The 16,143-nt window shown below is 39.1% G+C and overlaps 1 protein-coding gene across 1 annotated transcript in view; it reads left to right on the forward strand.

The window, feature by feature from the left end:
• Positions 1–15,718, forward strand: part of NIPA1 (NIPA magnesium transporter 1) — an 86,388-nt gene extending 70,670 nt beyond the window's left edge. The window contains exons 4-5 of the mRNA XM_028087290.2: positions 11,891–12,051; positions 14,469–15,718. Of these exons, the coding sequence (XP_027943091.1) occupies positions 11,891–12,051; positions 14,469–14,980 (673 nt within the window). The 3' untranslated portion in view covers positions 14,981–15,718. The remainder of the gene's footprint in view (positions 1–11,890; positions 12,052–14,468) is intronic.
• Positions 15,719–16,143: the final 425 nt, after the last annotated feature.

Genomic DNA, 16,143 nt, shown 5'->3' on the forward strand with positions numbered 1-16,143 from the left:
ATTGAGGTTTTGATTTGGATTTCCCTGATGCACATCTGTGTGTCTGTTTTTGTGCCAGTACCACACTGTCTTGATGATGACAGCTTTGTAATAGAGCTTGAAGTCTGGATTTGTGATGCTATCAGCTTTACTTTTCTTTTTCAATATTCCTCTGGCTATTCAGCATCTTTTCTGGCTCCATACAAATTTTAGGATTATTTGCTCCATTTCTTTGAAAAAAGTGGATGGTATTTTGGTAGGGATTGCATTAAATGTCTAGATTGCTCTCAGTAGCATTGACATCTTCACAATATTTGTTCTTCCAATCCATGAGCATGGAACGTTTTTCCATTTCTTTGTGTCTTCCTCAGTTTCTTTCATGAGTATTTTATAATGTTCTGAGTACAGATTCTTTGCCTCTTTGGTTAGATTTATTCCTAGGTGTCTTATGGTTTTGGGTGCAATTGTAAATGGGATTGACTTCTTAATTTCTCTTTCTTCTGTCTTGTTGGTGTATAGGAATGCCACTGATATCTGTGTATTGATTTTATATCCTGCCACTTTACTGAATTCCTTTATGAGTTGTAGCAGTTTTGGGGTGGGGTCTTTTGAGTTTTCCACATAAAGTATCATATTGCTGCAAAGAGTGAGAATTTGACTTCTTCTTTGCCAATTCGGATGCTTTTATTTCTTTTTGTTGTGTGATTGCTGAGGCTAGGGCTTCTAGTACTATGTTGAATAGCAGTGGTGATAGTGGACATCCCTGCCATTTCCTGACCTTAGGGGGAAGCTCTCAGTTTTCCCCACTGAGAATGATATTTGCTGAGGGTTTTTCATAGATGGCTTGTATGATATTGAGGTATGTACCCTCTACCCATATACTCTGAAGAGTTTTGATCAAGAAAGGATGTTGTGCTTTGTCAAATGCTTTTTCCGCATCTATTGAGGGGATCCTATGGTTCTTGTTCTTTCTTTTATTAATGCGTTGTATCACATTGATTTGTGGATGTTGAACCAACCTTGCAGCCCAGGGCTAAATCCCACTTGGTCATGGCGACTAATCCTTTTAGTGTACTGTTGGATCCTATTGGCTAGTATTTTGGTGAGAATTTTTGCATCCATGTTCATCAAGGGTATTGGTCTGTAATTCTCCTTTTTCTTGGGTCTTTGATTTTGGGATCAAGGTAATGGTGGCCTCATAAAACGAGTTTGTAAGTTTTCCTTCCATTTCTATTTTTTGGAACAGTTTCAGTAGAATAGGTAGTATTTCTTCCTGAAATGTTTGGTAGAATTCCCCTGGGAAGCCATCTCGCCCTGGGCTTTTGTTTCTTGGGAGATTTTTGATAACTGCTTCAATTTCCTTAGTGGTTATCGGTCTGTTCAGGTTTTCTATTTCTTCCTGGTTCAGTTTTGGTAGTTTATACATCTCTAGGAATGCATCCTTTTCTTCCAGGTTATCTAATTTGCTGGCATAGAGTGGCTCATAATATGTTCTTTTAATTGTTTGTATTTCTTTGGTGTTGGTTGTGATCTCTCCTCTTTCATTCATGATTTTATTTATTTGGGCCCTTTCTCTTTTCTCTTTGATATGTTTGGCCAGGGGTTTATCAATCTTTTTAATTTCTTCAAAGATCCAGGTCCTAGTTTTGTTGATCTGTTCTACTGTTCCTTTGGTTTCTATTTCATTGATTTCTGCTCTGATCTTTATTATTTCTCTTCTCCTGCTGGGTTTAGGCTTTATTTGGTGATCTTTCTCCAGCTCCTTTCGGTGTAGGGTTACGTTGTGTATTTGAGACCTTTCGTGTTTCTTGAGGAAGACTTTATTGCTATATACTTTCTTCTTAGGACAGTCTTTGCTGCATCCCAAAGGTTTTGAACAGTTGTGCTTTCATTTTCATTTGTTTCCATGAATTTTTTAAATTCTTTAATTTCCTGGTTGACCCCTTCTTTCTTTAGTAGGATGCTCTTTAGTCTCCATGTATTTGAGTTCTTTCCGACTTTCCTCTTGTGATTGAGTTCTAGTTTCAAAGGATTGTGGTCTGAAAATATGCAGGGAATGATCCCAATCTTTTGGTACCAGTGGAGACCTGTTTTGTGACCAGGATGTGATCTATTCTGGAGAATGTTCCATGGGCACTACAGAAGATTGTGTATTCCGTTGCTTTGGGATGGAATGTTCTGAATATATCTGTCAAGTCCATTAGGTCCAGTGTGTCATTTAAAGTCTTTATTTCCTTGTTGATCTTTTGCTTAGATGATCTGTCCATTTCAGTGATGGGGATGTTAAAGTCCCCCACTATTACTGTATTATTGTCGATGTGTTTCTTTGCTTTTGTTATTAATTGGCTTATATAATTGGCTGCTCCCAAGTCAGGGTCATAGATATTTACAACTGTTAGATCTTCTTGTTGGATAGACTCTTTACGTAGGATATAGTGTCCTTCCTCATCTCTTATTACAGTCTTTGTTTTAAAATCTAATTTGTCTGATAGAAGGATTGCCACCCCAGCTTTCTTTTGGTGTCCATTAGCATGGTAAATGGTTTTCCACCCCCTCACTTCAATGTGGGTGTGTCTTTGGGTCTAAAATGAATCTCTTGCAGACAGCATATGGATGGGTCTTGTTTTTTTATCCAATCTGATAGCCTGTGTCTTTTGATTGGGGCATTTAGCCCATTTACATTCAGAGTAAGTATTGAAAGATATGAATTTAGTGCCATTGTACTGCCTGTAAGGTGAGTGTTACTGTATATTGTCTGTGTTCCTTTCAGGCTCTCTCTTTGCTTAGGGGACCCCTTTCAATATTTCTTGTAGGGCTGGTTTCGTGTTTGCAGATTCCTTTAGTTTTTGTTTGTCCTTGAAGCTTTTTATCTCTCCTTCTCTTTTCAGTGACTACCTAGCTGGGTATAGTATTTTTGGCTCCATATTTTTCTGATTTAGTGCTCTGAATATATCATCCCCTCTCTTCTGGCCTGCCAGGTCTCTGTGGATTGATCTGTTACCAATCTACTGTTTCTACCATTGTAGGTTACAGATCTCTTTCCCGAGCTGCTTTCAATTTTTTCTCTTTGTCTCTGAAACTCGTAAATTTTACTATTAGATGTCAGGGTTTTGACCTATTTTTATTGATTTTGAGAGGGGTTCTCTGTGCCTCCTGGATTTTGATGCCTGTTTCCTTCCCCAAATTAGGGAAGTTCTCTGCTATAATTTGCTCCAATATACCTTCTGCCCCTCTCTTTCTTGCTTCTTCTTTTGGGATCCCAATTATTCTAATGTTTCGTCTTATGGTATCGCTTGTCTCTCGAATTCTGCCCTCATGATCCAGTAGTTATTTATCTCTCTTTTTCTCAGCTTCTTTATTTTCCATCATTTGGTCTTCTATATCACTAATTCTCTCTTCTGCCTCTTTTATCCTTGCAGTTAGAGCCTCCATTTTTGATTGCACCTTATTAATAGCCTCTTTTATTTCAACTGCATTATATTTTACTTCTTTTATTTCTCCAGAAAGATTTCTCTAATATCGTTCATGCTTTTTTCAAGCCCAGCTAGTATCTTTAAAATCGTCATGCTGAACCCTATTTCTGTCATCTTACTAATGTCCGTATTGATTAGGTCCTTGGCAGTTGGTACTGCCTCTTGTTCTTTTTTTTGAGGTGATTTTTTCCATCTTGTCATTTTGTCCAGAGGAGAAGAGATGAATGAGAGAACAAAATGCTAAGAGGGTAACAGTGACCCCAGAAAAATATACACTAAACAAATCAGAAGAGACCTGAAACCAGGGGAAAAGAATGGGAAAGAAAGAAAAATGAAAAAGTAAAGATAAAAAACAAACAAAAAAACAGTATATGGTCAAATATGATCAGACTGGTGCATAGATCAGTGCCACACTCTAGATTTTGGGCATATTTTTGTCTGTTAGAAGAAAGTGCCTCCCAAAATTTTAAAGAAAGAAAAGCTTATTTATGTACCAAAATAAGGGTAAATACGATGAAGGGATGGAATATGATTGTAAAGATGAAAATTATGAAAGATTTTATAAAGGGAATTGATAAGAAGTTGGTTGAAAAAAGAAAGAGGAAGACTTAAAGAAAATGGGGGGAGAGAATGTGATCAGGCAGGAAAGTAGAACAACGCCATACACTAGAAATTTAGGGTATATTTTGGTCTGTTAGAAGAAACTGTATCCCAAAATTTTAAAGAGAGAGCAAGAATACACACACACACACACACACACACACACACACACACACACACACACACCAAAAATAAGGTTAACTACTATGAAGGGATAGAATTTGACTCTAAAAATGAAAAATAAAAAAGAGTTTTTAAAAAGGGATTGATAAGATGTTGATTGAAAAAGGGAAAATGAAAAATTCAAAAAAAGAAAATTAAAAAAATTAACTTTGAAAGACTAAAGGTTCATGGGAAAAAAGCTATGAATTCTATGTGCAGTATTCCTCTAGCGCTGGAGTTCTGCCGTTCTCATTGATCGGTAAACTTGGTCTTGGCTGGCTGTTCTTGCTGATCTTCTGGGGGAGGGGCCTGTTGCCGTGGTTCTCAAATGTCTTTGCCAAGGCTGAATTGCCCCACCCTTGCTCTGGCCAGGCTAAGTAATCTGCTTGTGTTTGCTCTCGGGAACTTTTGTTCACTGCAAGCTTTCCGTACAGCTTTGGAGGACAAGAGTGAAAATGGTGTCCTCCCAATCTCCGCCCCGGAGGAGCCGAGAATTCAGGGCCCCATTCCTCAGTGAGCCCCCAGGGAAAAGCAGTCAATCACTCCCGTCTCCCTGGTCTCCAGCTGCACTCTGTGCTCACCTGGTCTGTGACTAAGCGTTTCTACCTCTGGCATGTGACCCCGTCTCCAAACCCAACAGATTCCTGTGGTGCACTCCCACGCTTCTCATCCTGGGGAAGGAAGTGGAGTCTCCCCGGATGTGTCGCTTGTTGCGTCCCTGCTGGAAGAGCAGTGGCCAGACTGTGCTGCGAATCACAGTTTATGGCAACCCCAAGCTGAGAGCCCACTCCTCGGCTCCGTCTCTGCAGCCAGCTTCGCCTCTCTGATACCTGGGAGCTCTGCCGCACTCAAGCACCCCCGGTCTTTTTGTGATCCTGAGGGTCCTGAGACCACACCGTCCCAGCGAGGATTCCACCCCCAACTTAGCCACTGGAGCGACATCCCTCAGCAGAGTGGACTTCTAAAATTTCCGATTTTGTGCTCTGCTGCTCTGTCCCTTGATAGTAGTGGTTGATGGAGGCCTCCTATCTGTCTATCTTCCGAATATTGCCTCGGATTCACTTCTCCACACGTCCTACCTTCCAGAAAGTGGTTGCTTTTCTGTTCAGAGAGTTGCTGATGTTTTTTTCTTCGATCTCCTGTTTAGATCATAGTGTTCAGAATGGTTTGATCCCTATCTAGGTTAATTCCTGGGACCAGACGAAATTTAGGTCTCCTACTCCTCCGCCATCTTGCTCCTCCCCAAACTCAATTCATCTTTAAGGACATACATACGGCCAAAGCAAAGTGATGTTAAAAGCTATTCTAAGCAAGTAGAAACCAAAAGGGAGCAGGTATAGCTGTACTTAGACAAAATAGAATTTATGTAAAATATGGTAATAAAAGACAAAGGACAAAATAGACTTGAAGTGAAATATGCTAATAAAGTACAAAGATATAATGATAAGTCCATCAAGAAGATAGAACAATCATAAGTATATATGCACCCAGCATCAGAGCACCTAAATATGTTAAGCAGATACTAACAGATATGATGGGGAAAAAGACAGCAGTACAGTAATAGTAGAGATTTTCAATGTCGACCTTTCAGTAATGGATTGATCATTCAGGCAGAAAATCAAAAAGGAAACATGAGACTTGAAACATACTTTAGACCAAATGGACCTGAGACATACACAGAACATTCTATCCAACAATAGCAGAGTACACATTCTTCTTGAGTGCACATGGAACATTCCTCAGGATAGATAAAATTATAGGTCACTGAAGAAGTCCTAGCAAATTTAAGAAGGTTGAGATCATACCAAGTATCTGACCATAATTGTATTGAATTTTAAATCAGTAACTGGAAAGGAGCATGAAAATTTACAAATATGTGAAGGTGAAACAACACCTAAACAATCAAGGGTGAAAGAAGAAATCTAAAGGGAAATGTTCTTGAAACAAATGAAAATGGAAATTCAACATATTAAAACTTATGGGATGCTGCAAAAGCAATTCTGAAAGGGAAGTTTATAGCGGTAAATGCCCGTTTTAAGAAAAAATGACCTAAACCTAACTTTATACCTCAAGGAATGAAGAAAAAGAACAAACTAAACCCAGTATAGACAAAAGGTAGGAAATGAGAAAGATCAGAAATAGAGACCAGAGAAACAAAAGAAAAGATTAATGAAACTAGGAACAGCTTTTTAAAAAGATAAGATGGATATGGCTTTAGTTAGATTAAGAAAAAGGAAAGAAGTCTCAAAACTAGGAATGGAAGAGGAGACATTACAACTCATGCCACAGAAATACAAAGGATCATAAAGTACTACTATGAATAATTATATGGCAATAAATTGAACAGTCTAGAAGAAATGAACAAATTCCTAGAAATATACAACCTACCAAAGACTGAATCATGAAGAAATAGAAAATCAGGACGCCTGGGTGGCTCAGTCATTAAGCGTCTGCCTTCGGCTCGGGTCATGATCCCAGGGTCCTGGTATCAAGCCCCACATCAGGCTCTTTACTCAGTGGAGAGCCTGATTCTTCCTCCCCCACTTTCCCTGTTTGTGTTCCCTCTCTCGCTGTCTCTCTTTCTGTCAAAAAATAAATAAAAAATCTTAAAAAAAAAAGAATAGTCCAGTAGTAAGGAGATGGAATCAATAATAAAAAAATCTTTCAATAAAGAAAAGCTCAGGACCAGATGGCTTCATGGGTGAATTCTACCAAATGTTTAAAGAAGAATTAATGCCAATCCTTTTCAAACACTTCTAAAAAACTGAAGAGGAGAAAACACTCCAAAGCTTATTTTATGAACCAGCATTACCCTGATACCAAAGCCAGGTAAAGACACTACAAGAAAAGAAAACTAACTACCAATATCCTTGATGAATCTATCCTCAATTCATCAGTAAAAATTCTCAACAAAATATTAGCAATCCAAATTTAATAGTATATTAAAAGGATCATACATCATCATCAGGTTGGATTTATCTGTGGGATGCAAGTATGGTTCAACATAGCAATACTAATACATGTCATATACCACATTAATACAATGAAAGATCAAAAATAAATTGTCATCTCAGTAGATGCAAAAAATCTTGATCAAAGTCAACATCCTCTCATGATAAAACGCTCTTAACAAACTGGGTATAGAGGTAACATACCTCAACATAATTAGGGCCATAGATGACAAGCTCACAGCTAACATAATCAGCAGTGAGTGTTTGAAAACTTTCCTCTAAGATCAGAAAAAGACAAGTGTGTCCACTGTCAACACTCCTATTAAACATAGTACTAGAAGTCTTAGTCAGTGGGCTTAAGCAAGAAAAAGAAAGAAAAGGCATCCGAATCAGAAAAGAAGAATTAAAATTGTCTTTGTACACAACATGATCTTATATATAGAAAATCCTAAAGACTCCACCAAAACACTGTTAGAACAGATTAAAAAAAAATTCAGTAAAGTTTCAGGTTATAGAAATCAGTTGTGTTTCTCTACATTAACAATGAAATACCTGAGAAACAAAACAATTCTGTTCACAGTAACATCAATAAAATGCTGAGGAATCAGTTTAATCAAGGAGGTGATCTGTACACTGAAAGCTACAGGAATTTTTTTTAAGATTATTATTTATTTGTGTGTGAGAGAGAGAGAGCACAAGCAGGGGGAGCAGCAGGCAGAGGGAGAAGCAGGCTCCCCGTCGAACAAGGAGCCCAAAGGGGGGCTCAATACCAGGACCCTGGGATCATGACCTGAGCTGAAGGCAGGTGCTTAACCGACTGAGCCACCCAGGCGTCCCAAGAATTTTTTTAAATTAAAATTGACCTGCAATGTTATATAAGTTTCAAGTATACAACATAAATGATTCAACATTTCTATAAATTACACAGTGCTCATCACAATAAATGTAGTTACCATCTGTCACCATACAGTTATTACATTCTTATTGACCGTATTTTCTATGCTCTACTTTTCAACCCATGGTTTATTTTATAACTGGAAGTTTATACCTCCTAATCCCCTTCACCTATTTCACCCATCTCCTCACACCCCTGCCCCTCTGGCAACCACCAGATTGTTCTCTGTATTTATGAGCCTTCAGGGTTTTGTGTGCTTTGTTGTTTGTTCATTTTGTGACTTAGATTCCACATATAAATGACATCATAACAGCATTTGTCTTTGACTTTTTCACTTGGCATAGTACTCTCTAGGTCCATCCATGTTGTCACAAATGGCAAGATTTTGTTCTTCTTATGGCTGGGTAATACTCTGTGTGTGTGTGTGCGTGCGCACATGTGTATGCACACACACCTACCATTCCTTCTTTATCCATTCATCTATCCATAAGGACTTAGTTTCCTGCTATATCTTGACTGTTAAAAATAATTCTGCAGAAAACATTGACGTTCACATATCATTTTGAATTAATGTTTTCATTTATTTGGGTGAATGCCCAGCAGTGGAATTATGGGATCATATGATAGTTCTATTTCTGATTTTTTGAGGAACCTCCATACTGTTTTACATAGTGGCTGCACCAATTTACAGTCCACCAACAGTGCCTGAGGGTTTCTCTTTCTCCTTACCAACATTTAGTATTTCTTGTCTTTTTAAAAAATTTAAAATCAATTAAATAACATATAGTGTATTATTAATTTCAGAGGTAGAGTTCAGCGATTCATCAGTTGCATATAATACCCAGTGCTCATTACAACAAGTGCCCTCCTTAATCCCCATCACCCAGTTACCCCATCCCTCTACCTGCCTCCCCTCCAGCAACTCTCAGTTTGTTTCCTATAGTTAAGAGTCTCTTACGGTACCTCTTTGATTTTCTCTTATTTTATTTTTCCTTTCCTTCCCCTATGTTCATCTGTTCTGTTTCTTACATTCCACATATGAGTGAAATCATCTGATATTTGTCTTTCTCTGACTTATTTCGCTTAGCATTCCTTCTAGTTCCATCCATGTTATTGCAAATGGTAAGATTTCAGTCTTTCTGATGCCTAATACAATTTCAGTGTATATGTATACATACACTACATCTTCTTTATCCAATCATCTATTGATGGACATCTGGGTTCTTCCCATATTTTGGCAATTGTGGACATTGTTGCTATAAACATTGGGGTGCATGTACCCCGTCGAATCACTATGTCTGTATCCTTTGGATAAATATCTGGTAGTGCAATTGCTGGGTGGTAGGGTAGCTCTATTTTTAACTTTTTGAGGAACCTCCATACTGTTTTCCAGAATGGCTGCACCAGTTTGCATTCCCACCAACAGTGTAAGAGGGTAACCCTTTCTCTACATCCTCTACAACATTTGTTGTTTCCTGCCTTGTTAATTTTTGCCATTCTAACTGGTGTAAGGTGGTATCTCATTGTGGTTTTGATTTGAATTTCCCTGATGGCTAATGATTTTTTCATGTGTCTGTCAGCCATTTGTATGTCTTCTTTGGAGAAGTGTCTGTTCGTGTCTTCTGCCCATTTTTGAGTGGATTATTTGATTTTTGGGTATTGAGTTTGAGAAGTTGTCCCATTTCTTAGGTTGCATTTTAGTTTTGTTGACTGAAGTTTCCTTTGCTGTGCAAAAGCTTTTTATCTTGATGGAGTCCCAATAGTTCATTTTTGCCCTTGCTTCCCTTGCCTTTGAAGACATACCTAGCAAAACCTAGCAAAAAATCTAGGATTTTGATGTGTGCTTGTCTCACATTTATTCTTCCATCCATTTTGAGTTTATTTTTGTGTATGTTGTTAGACAGTGGTCCAGTTTCATTCTCCTGTCTGTGGCTGTCTAATTTTCCCAGCACCATTTGTTGAAGAGACTGTCTTTTCTCCATTGGGTGTTCTTTCCTGCTTTGTCGAAGATTAGTTGACCGTAGAGTTGAGGGTCCATTTCTGGGTTTTCTAGTCTGTTCCATTGATCTATGTGTCTGTTTTTGTGCCAGTACCACACTGTTTTTATGATTATAGCTTTGTAATACAGCTTGAAGTCTGGATTTGTGATGCCTCCAGCTTTGATTTTCTTTTTCACCATTCTTGCCTCTCTTCTTTCACCCATGGCAGCCACTTACCACTTTGGCATAGCCTGCCTATCATCCCAGGCTCACCTCTTACTCTGAGAGCGTCCCAGTCCTCTCATTTCCACCTGTGTGCAGCTATGTGTATCCCCTCAAATTAACACCCAGTTGTGTATTCTAATATCTTTTGTTGGTTGTTTTGGTGATGTTGATTATTTCTCCAAGTACATTGCCAAGGTTTCCTTGAGGACCAGGCTGTCTAGAGATAAAGACACAAAGTGGTATAAGGGAAAAGATGGAGCTTTGGCTTTGTGGTTTGTCATCTCCATGATTTCACCTCTTCTTAGCTTTGTGGCTTTGAGTTCAGTGCTTATCCTTTCTGAGGCTGTCTCTTTATCTATAAAATGAGGATTAAGAAGGAAATCCCGTATATCTAGTGTGCCCTCCTGATGGATATTTGTGTTCCCTGAGTGCCTTTGGCATAGACAACAACAAAGTGACAGTTACTAGTCCCATGATTACTAAAAGCCTAGGTTTTCCAATTCAGATTGTATCCTGATGTTACATAGGGAAATAAGGAACATATTAAAAACCTTAAGATTATAGAAGTTTTAAAAGGAATACTTTTTTTTTTTTTGCATTATAAAAGTAACGTGACCACATTTTAAAAGTTTGGGGTATTGAGGCGCCTGGCTGGCTCAGTCAGTTAAGTGTCCCAACTCTTGGTTTTGGCTCAGGTCATGATCTCAGCGTTGTGAGATCGAGCCCCGAGTTGGGCTCTGTACTGGGTGTGGAGTCTGCTTAAGATTCTCTCTCTCTCTCTCTCTCTCTCCCCCCCTCCATCCCTCCTTCTCCCTCCCCCTCTGTCCCTCCTCCTCATCCCTCTCTCTCCAAAAAAAGTTTGGGGGAATTATAGAAGAGAAAAATAATCAATGACCCATACTCCTACCATAATGCAATTACTATTAGCATTTTGGTTTTTTCCCTTTTTGTGCATTTTCTCGATTTATTTTAACTTAAGCGTTTTCATCATGAATGACTTATAATTATTTTAAGTTTTCATATCTACTTTTCCACTTAACATAGTTTGTTTGCTTTTATTTATTTATTTTTAAAAAGATTTTATTTAAGAGAGAGAGAGTGAGAGCAGGGGGAGGAGCAGAGGGAGAGATTATCTCAACAAGACTCTGCACTGAATGGGGAGCCTAAGGTGGGGCTTGATCTCATGACCCTGAGATCATGACCTGAGTCAAAACCAAGAGTTGGATGCTCAACCGACTGAGCCACCCAGGCACCCCAATTGTTTGCTTTTAAAAATAAGGAAGCAGTATTTTTATTTAATCATAAAAGTTCATTTTTATGAATAATAAACTTATCTTTCTATTTTGGTATATTGCATATCTCTTGAAATAATATATAGCAGTATGAGTTAAGAGTCATTAACTATATACTGACTGCGTGGAATTGGTATGAAAATCCTTTGTGTTTAAGTAACAATTTCAATAAATTCCTAATCTTTTCTCCTCTTAAAAACTAAATTAAAAACAAATATGGCTATCAAGAAAATACAACTTTTCCAAAACAAGTACAATTAGTAGAAACAGGTCAAATATATGGTTTAAATTTTAATGATTTCTCTCTCTCTCTCTTTTTTTTTTTTAAACAAAGGTCCATTTTAGCTTCTTATCTTCTGAAGGAAAAGCTCAACATCTTGGGCAAGTTGGGGTGTCTGCTAAGCTGTGCAGGTTCTGTTGTGCTGATTATCCACTCCCCAAAATCTGAGAGTGTGACCACTCAGGCTGAGCTGGAAGAGAAGCTGACTAACCCAGGTAACTCCTTTCTAGCAAAGCTGCAAGAGAGCTTGCCAGTCAGTATGATCCTTCCAGGTATAGGGTGGAGTTGGCTTACCCATGGTCCGTTCTCCTAGACCCTGTGTTTGACTTTGCCTATGAGTGGCCATCACTGTGCCTTGCTGGCTATAGCATCCCTCACTCCTCCTGCCCCAGGTGTGGGAAGAGGCCTGGTGGTCCTTGCTTTCCAGACCTTGCATCCCCCCTCCCTAGGGTTCGGGACCTCTTCTGCTTTCTCCTGGACCGTAGGGACCTATTGCATGGGTGCCTTCATCTGGCCCCCTCCACAACAGTCTCATCTGTTCCAGCCTCCCTTCCACACCCACCCAACCCCTGCTTACTGTGGCCTTCCCATTCCCCTGCCTCCCATGACCGTCCCCCAACATGTCTCCTCCCACAGCCTCTCACCTCTCCCCACCTCCCAGTATTCGTACCCCACCTCCTTCCCGCATTCCTGCTGTTACTGCTTCTTGGTGTTAGTCCTGCTGGGGTCTGCTCTGAGCCATCCTTCCCTCGGGACCACTGTGTGTCCAAGCCTCTGCACTTCCCTCTAATGTGAAGCTGAGAGCTGAGATCCAGTTTGATTTATCTTTGGAGCTCCCATAGAAATCTCTCTAGATTTTTTTCTACGTAATTTTGACATACTATATATTTTTTGACAAATGCTATAAAAAAAACAGTCTACATAATTATACCAGCTTAAAGTATAGATTCTTCTAAATTACTCCCAGTAGACCATCTTAATGTTGCTTACCAACAATTGTAGACAGGTACCAGCACAAAACTGCATCCACACGAATATCCCAAATACAGACATCTCTGGGCCACAAAAAAATCTGACCATTCTTTTATAGCTCTCAATTGTCTGTGACTGACATTGCAGCAGAAATATCTGTAAAATTTGAAAAGGGATTCATAATGAAATTAGCCAAGACTATTTCTCTGTAATTTTTTATCCGTAAATACTTAGTATTGTTCTATTTACTTCATCCTGTAAAAGCCAAAATATTTCCAAAACTGTGAGAGAGTACAAACACATGAAAAAAAAAATCAGAAAACTGGATATGAATGTCCTGAAGGATTTACTTTATGTAATTTTCAGAACAATGTATCTTTTTTCTTTTTTTTTTTTTTTTGAGTGGGGGCTGCAAAGGGAGAAGGAGAGAGAGAGAATCTCAGGCAGATTCCCCACTGAGCATGGAGCCCTACTTGGGGCTCGATCTCACAACCCTGAGATCATGACCTGAGCTGAAATTGAGAGATGCTTAACCAACTGAGCCACCCAAGTGCCCCAACACCTCTTATTTTTGGATAAATCTGGATGTTACCAGTATATTCAGGTCCTAACTTTTAAAAAAACCATGTCTAATTTGAATTCTACCATAACAATTTTGCATGATGATATAATGCTAGCAAAAAGACTTTTGTTTTTAACATGAAAAACTTTGTTTTAATCTGGAATATAAATTGATATTATTCTATCCACTTAATGTATTAAGTTAAAGAGGTTTCTAGTTTTTAAAAATGTTTTTCTAAATGTAAAAAACCGGAATGAATTTTTTGTCAAATCATTGCCTCAGAAGAAATTTTATGGTCATCTTCCTGAATCCTCCCCCAGAACAGGGCTCCATAGTTCCTTTTTCTTACCTTTGGGGAAGAGGGGACTCCCACAGCCTGCCTGGTGCATGGCCATGCCATTCCTAGCCCCATCAGGCCCAGCTCCTAGCACCTCCTTTACAATCTCAGATTGAATTGGAAATTACAACTTCCTTGTACATGTAATTTCAAAGCAGATTTTCAATATGATGCCCTAACTGTAATATGAAGGACAAATAGCAGGTTGGTACTTTATAATAAAATAGAATGCTCAGGTATGACTATAGAAGACATACTAAAGCCAGCAGACCCCACAGCATGTGGAGTTGCTGAGACCCTGGCAGCTGCAAACACATGGGGTGTCATGCTATTAACTGAAACACTCAGGGGATATTGCCATCAGCAGTGGGATCCTCTGAAATGGAGAATAACTCTTGATGAAGTTCTGAAAAATGCAGTGCTTCTTAAATATGTGCAAAAATTACTTTGTTTTATATATATACTGGGTACGAGGCTGTGGTAATTATAAACATATTTTTCCCTTAGAAACCCAAGGAGACATTCAGAAGTTGTGAGGAGAATGGGATGATTTTAATTGTGTGAAACTCTCTCCACATCCTAGGGCCCATGGCCTTTGCCTATTGTATGCAGCCCTTAATCCCCGCAACAGCCACGAATACCCCTACAGCTTTCTCACATGTTCCTTAAGAAACCTCCCACTCTGGCCACACACACAAGAGTGCTGTCTGCCTAGGTTTTGTTAAATTGACTCTAAAGCAAGAAAATCATCTGTTTTCCAGTGTTTGTGGGCTATTTGTGCATCGTGCTCCTTATGCTGCTGCTGCTCATCTTTTGGATTGCACCGGCCCATGGGCCCACCAACATCATGGTCTACATCAGTATCTGCTCCTTGCTAGGGAGTTTCACCGTGCCTTCCACCAAGGGCATCGGGCTGGCGGCCCAAGACATCTTCCACAATAACCCATCCAGTCAGCGGGCCCTCTGCCTGTGCCTGGTGCTCCTGGCTGTGCTCGGTTGCAGCATCATCGTCCAGTTCAGGTACATCAACAAAGCGCTTGAGTGCTTCGACTCCTCTGTGTTCGGGGCCATCTACTACGTCGTGTTCACCACCCTTGTCCTGCTAGCCTCGGCCATCCTCTTTCGGGAATGGAGCAATGTGGGCCTGGTGGACTTCTTGGGTATGGCCTGTGGTTTCACCACTGTCTCTGTTGGGATTGTCCTTATACAGGTGTTCAAAGAGTTCAATTTCAACCTTGGGGAGATGAACAAATCTAATATGAAAACAGATTAGGATGCAACAGGGGGTTGGGTGGCTCAAGAAATGGGAAATGGATGTGGTTTCTGGCTCTAATTTGGTGTGTAGTAGAAGAGACCCTAATCAATAGTATTAAAGTTACTTGCATATTAATGGGTGGTCTGGTGGACAGTGGGGAGCATCACTCAGCACCAGGGTGGGGGCCCAGCCCTTTGCAGTCTGAAGTTGCTAAATGGTTGTCTGGGCATCATCTCTCTCTGATGAGAGGAATCTCATATCCATTGCCGTTAACCTGGAAGCTTTCATGAATACTCTTTCCTTTTAAAATATTTTAACATTATTTAATAGAAAATAAAGATGGGCTTTTTCTGATTAGTCTTTGCAGGGGAGCAGATATTCTTACTTAGAAGATTACTTTGGAAATGGGAGAAATTGTTGTCTTGAAGTCTGACTATACAGTAAATGTGTCTGTACTTGTGTTATTTTGCATTAAGCATGTATAACATTCAGGTACCTCATCCAAATAAGAAGTACATACATTTAATTGTTTTTAATTCTCTAATGAGCTGACTCTCCCACCCCCTACTCCAAGACATTTTAACTGAAAATAGAGAGAGAATAGGTGGACATGATGCAGAGTTCCATTTATAGGATGACTTTCAATAGCTCAAATCAATTTCAGTGCCTTTATCACTTGAACTCTTCACTTAATTTGATGATTACTTATGTGTATGTTCTCTTAGATTAGAATAACTATTTGATTATACTTTAATATTTCACTATTCAAAATATAAATGTGTAAAGCATTTAGAAATAACAGTATATTCATTTGTTGGAAGAAAGTCAAGGCAAAAGACACATAAGAGCAAATTGACCCTTTTAGCATGTAGTTATCATCCAATTAAAGACAATTGACTTAAGTAGTATAAGGTATTTTATTTGCATTCAGTCCATGTACCTGGGACCCAGGATCAAATATATCCATGTTCTCTTTCAGTGAGCATTGTGGCCATTCAGAAGAAATAAATTATTTAACTTGATAATAACGCTGTTAGATGAGAGAGTAAATGTTTAATAGCACATATATCAAGTTCCCTATAATACAGGAACAGGTTAAAGGACACAGTCAAGCTCAGGCTAGTTTCTGCAAATTGGAACACATATAGTAAGTTTTCAAAAGAATTTCTAACAAAAATGAA

Source organism: Eumetopias jubatus, unplaced genomic scaffold (genome assembly GCF_037043125.1).
Source record: "Eumetopias jubatus isolate StellerSeaLion01/CBP00866 unplaced genomic scaffold, mEumJub1_p1.0 scaffold_7, whole genome shotgun sequence".
Taxonomy (NCBI): Eukaryota; Metazoa; Chordata; class Mammalia; order Carnivora; family Otariidae; genus Eumetopias; species Eumetopias jubatus.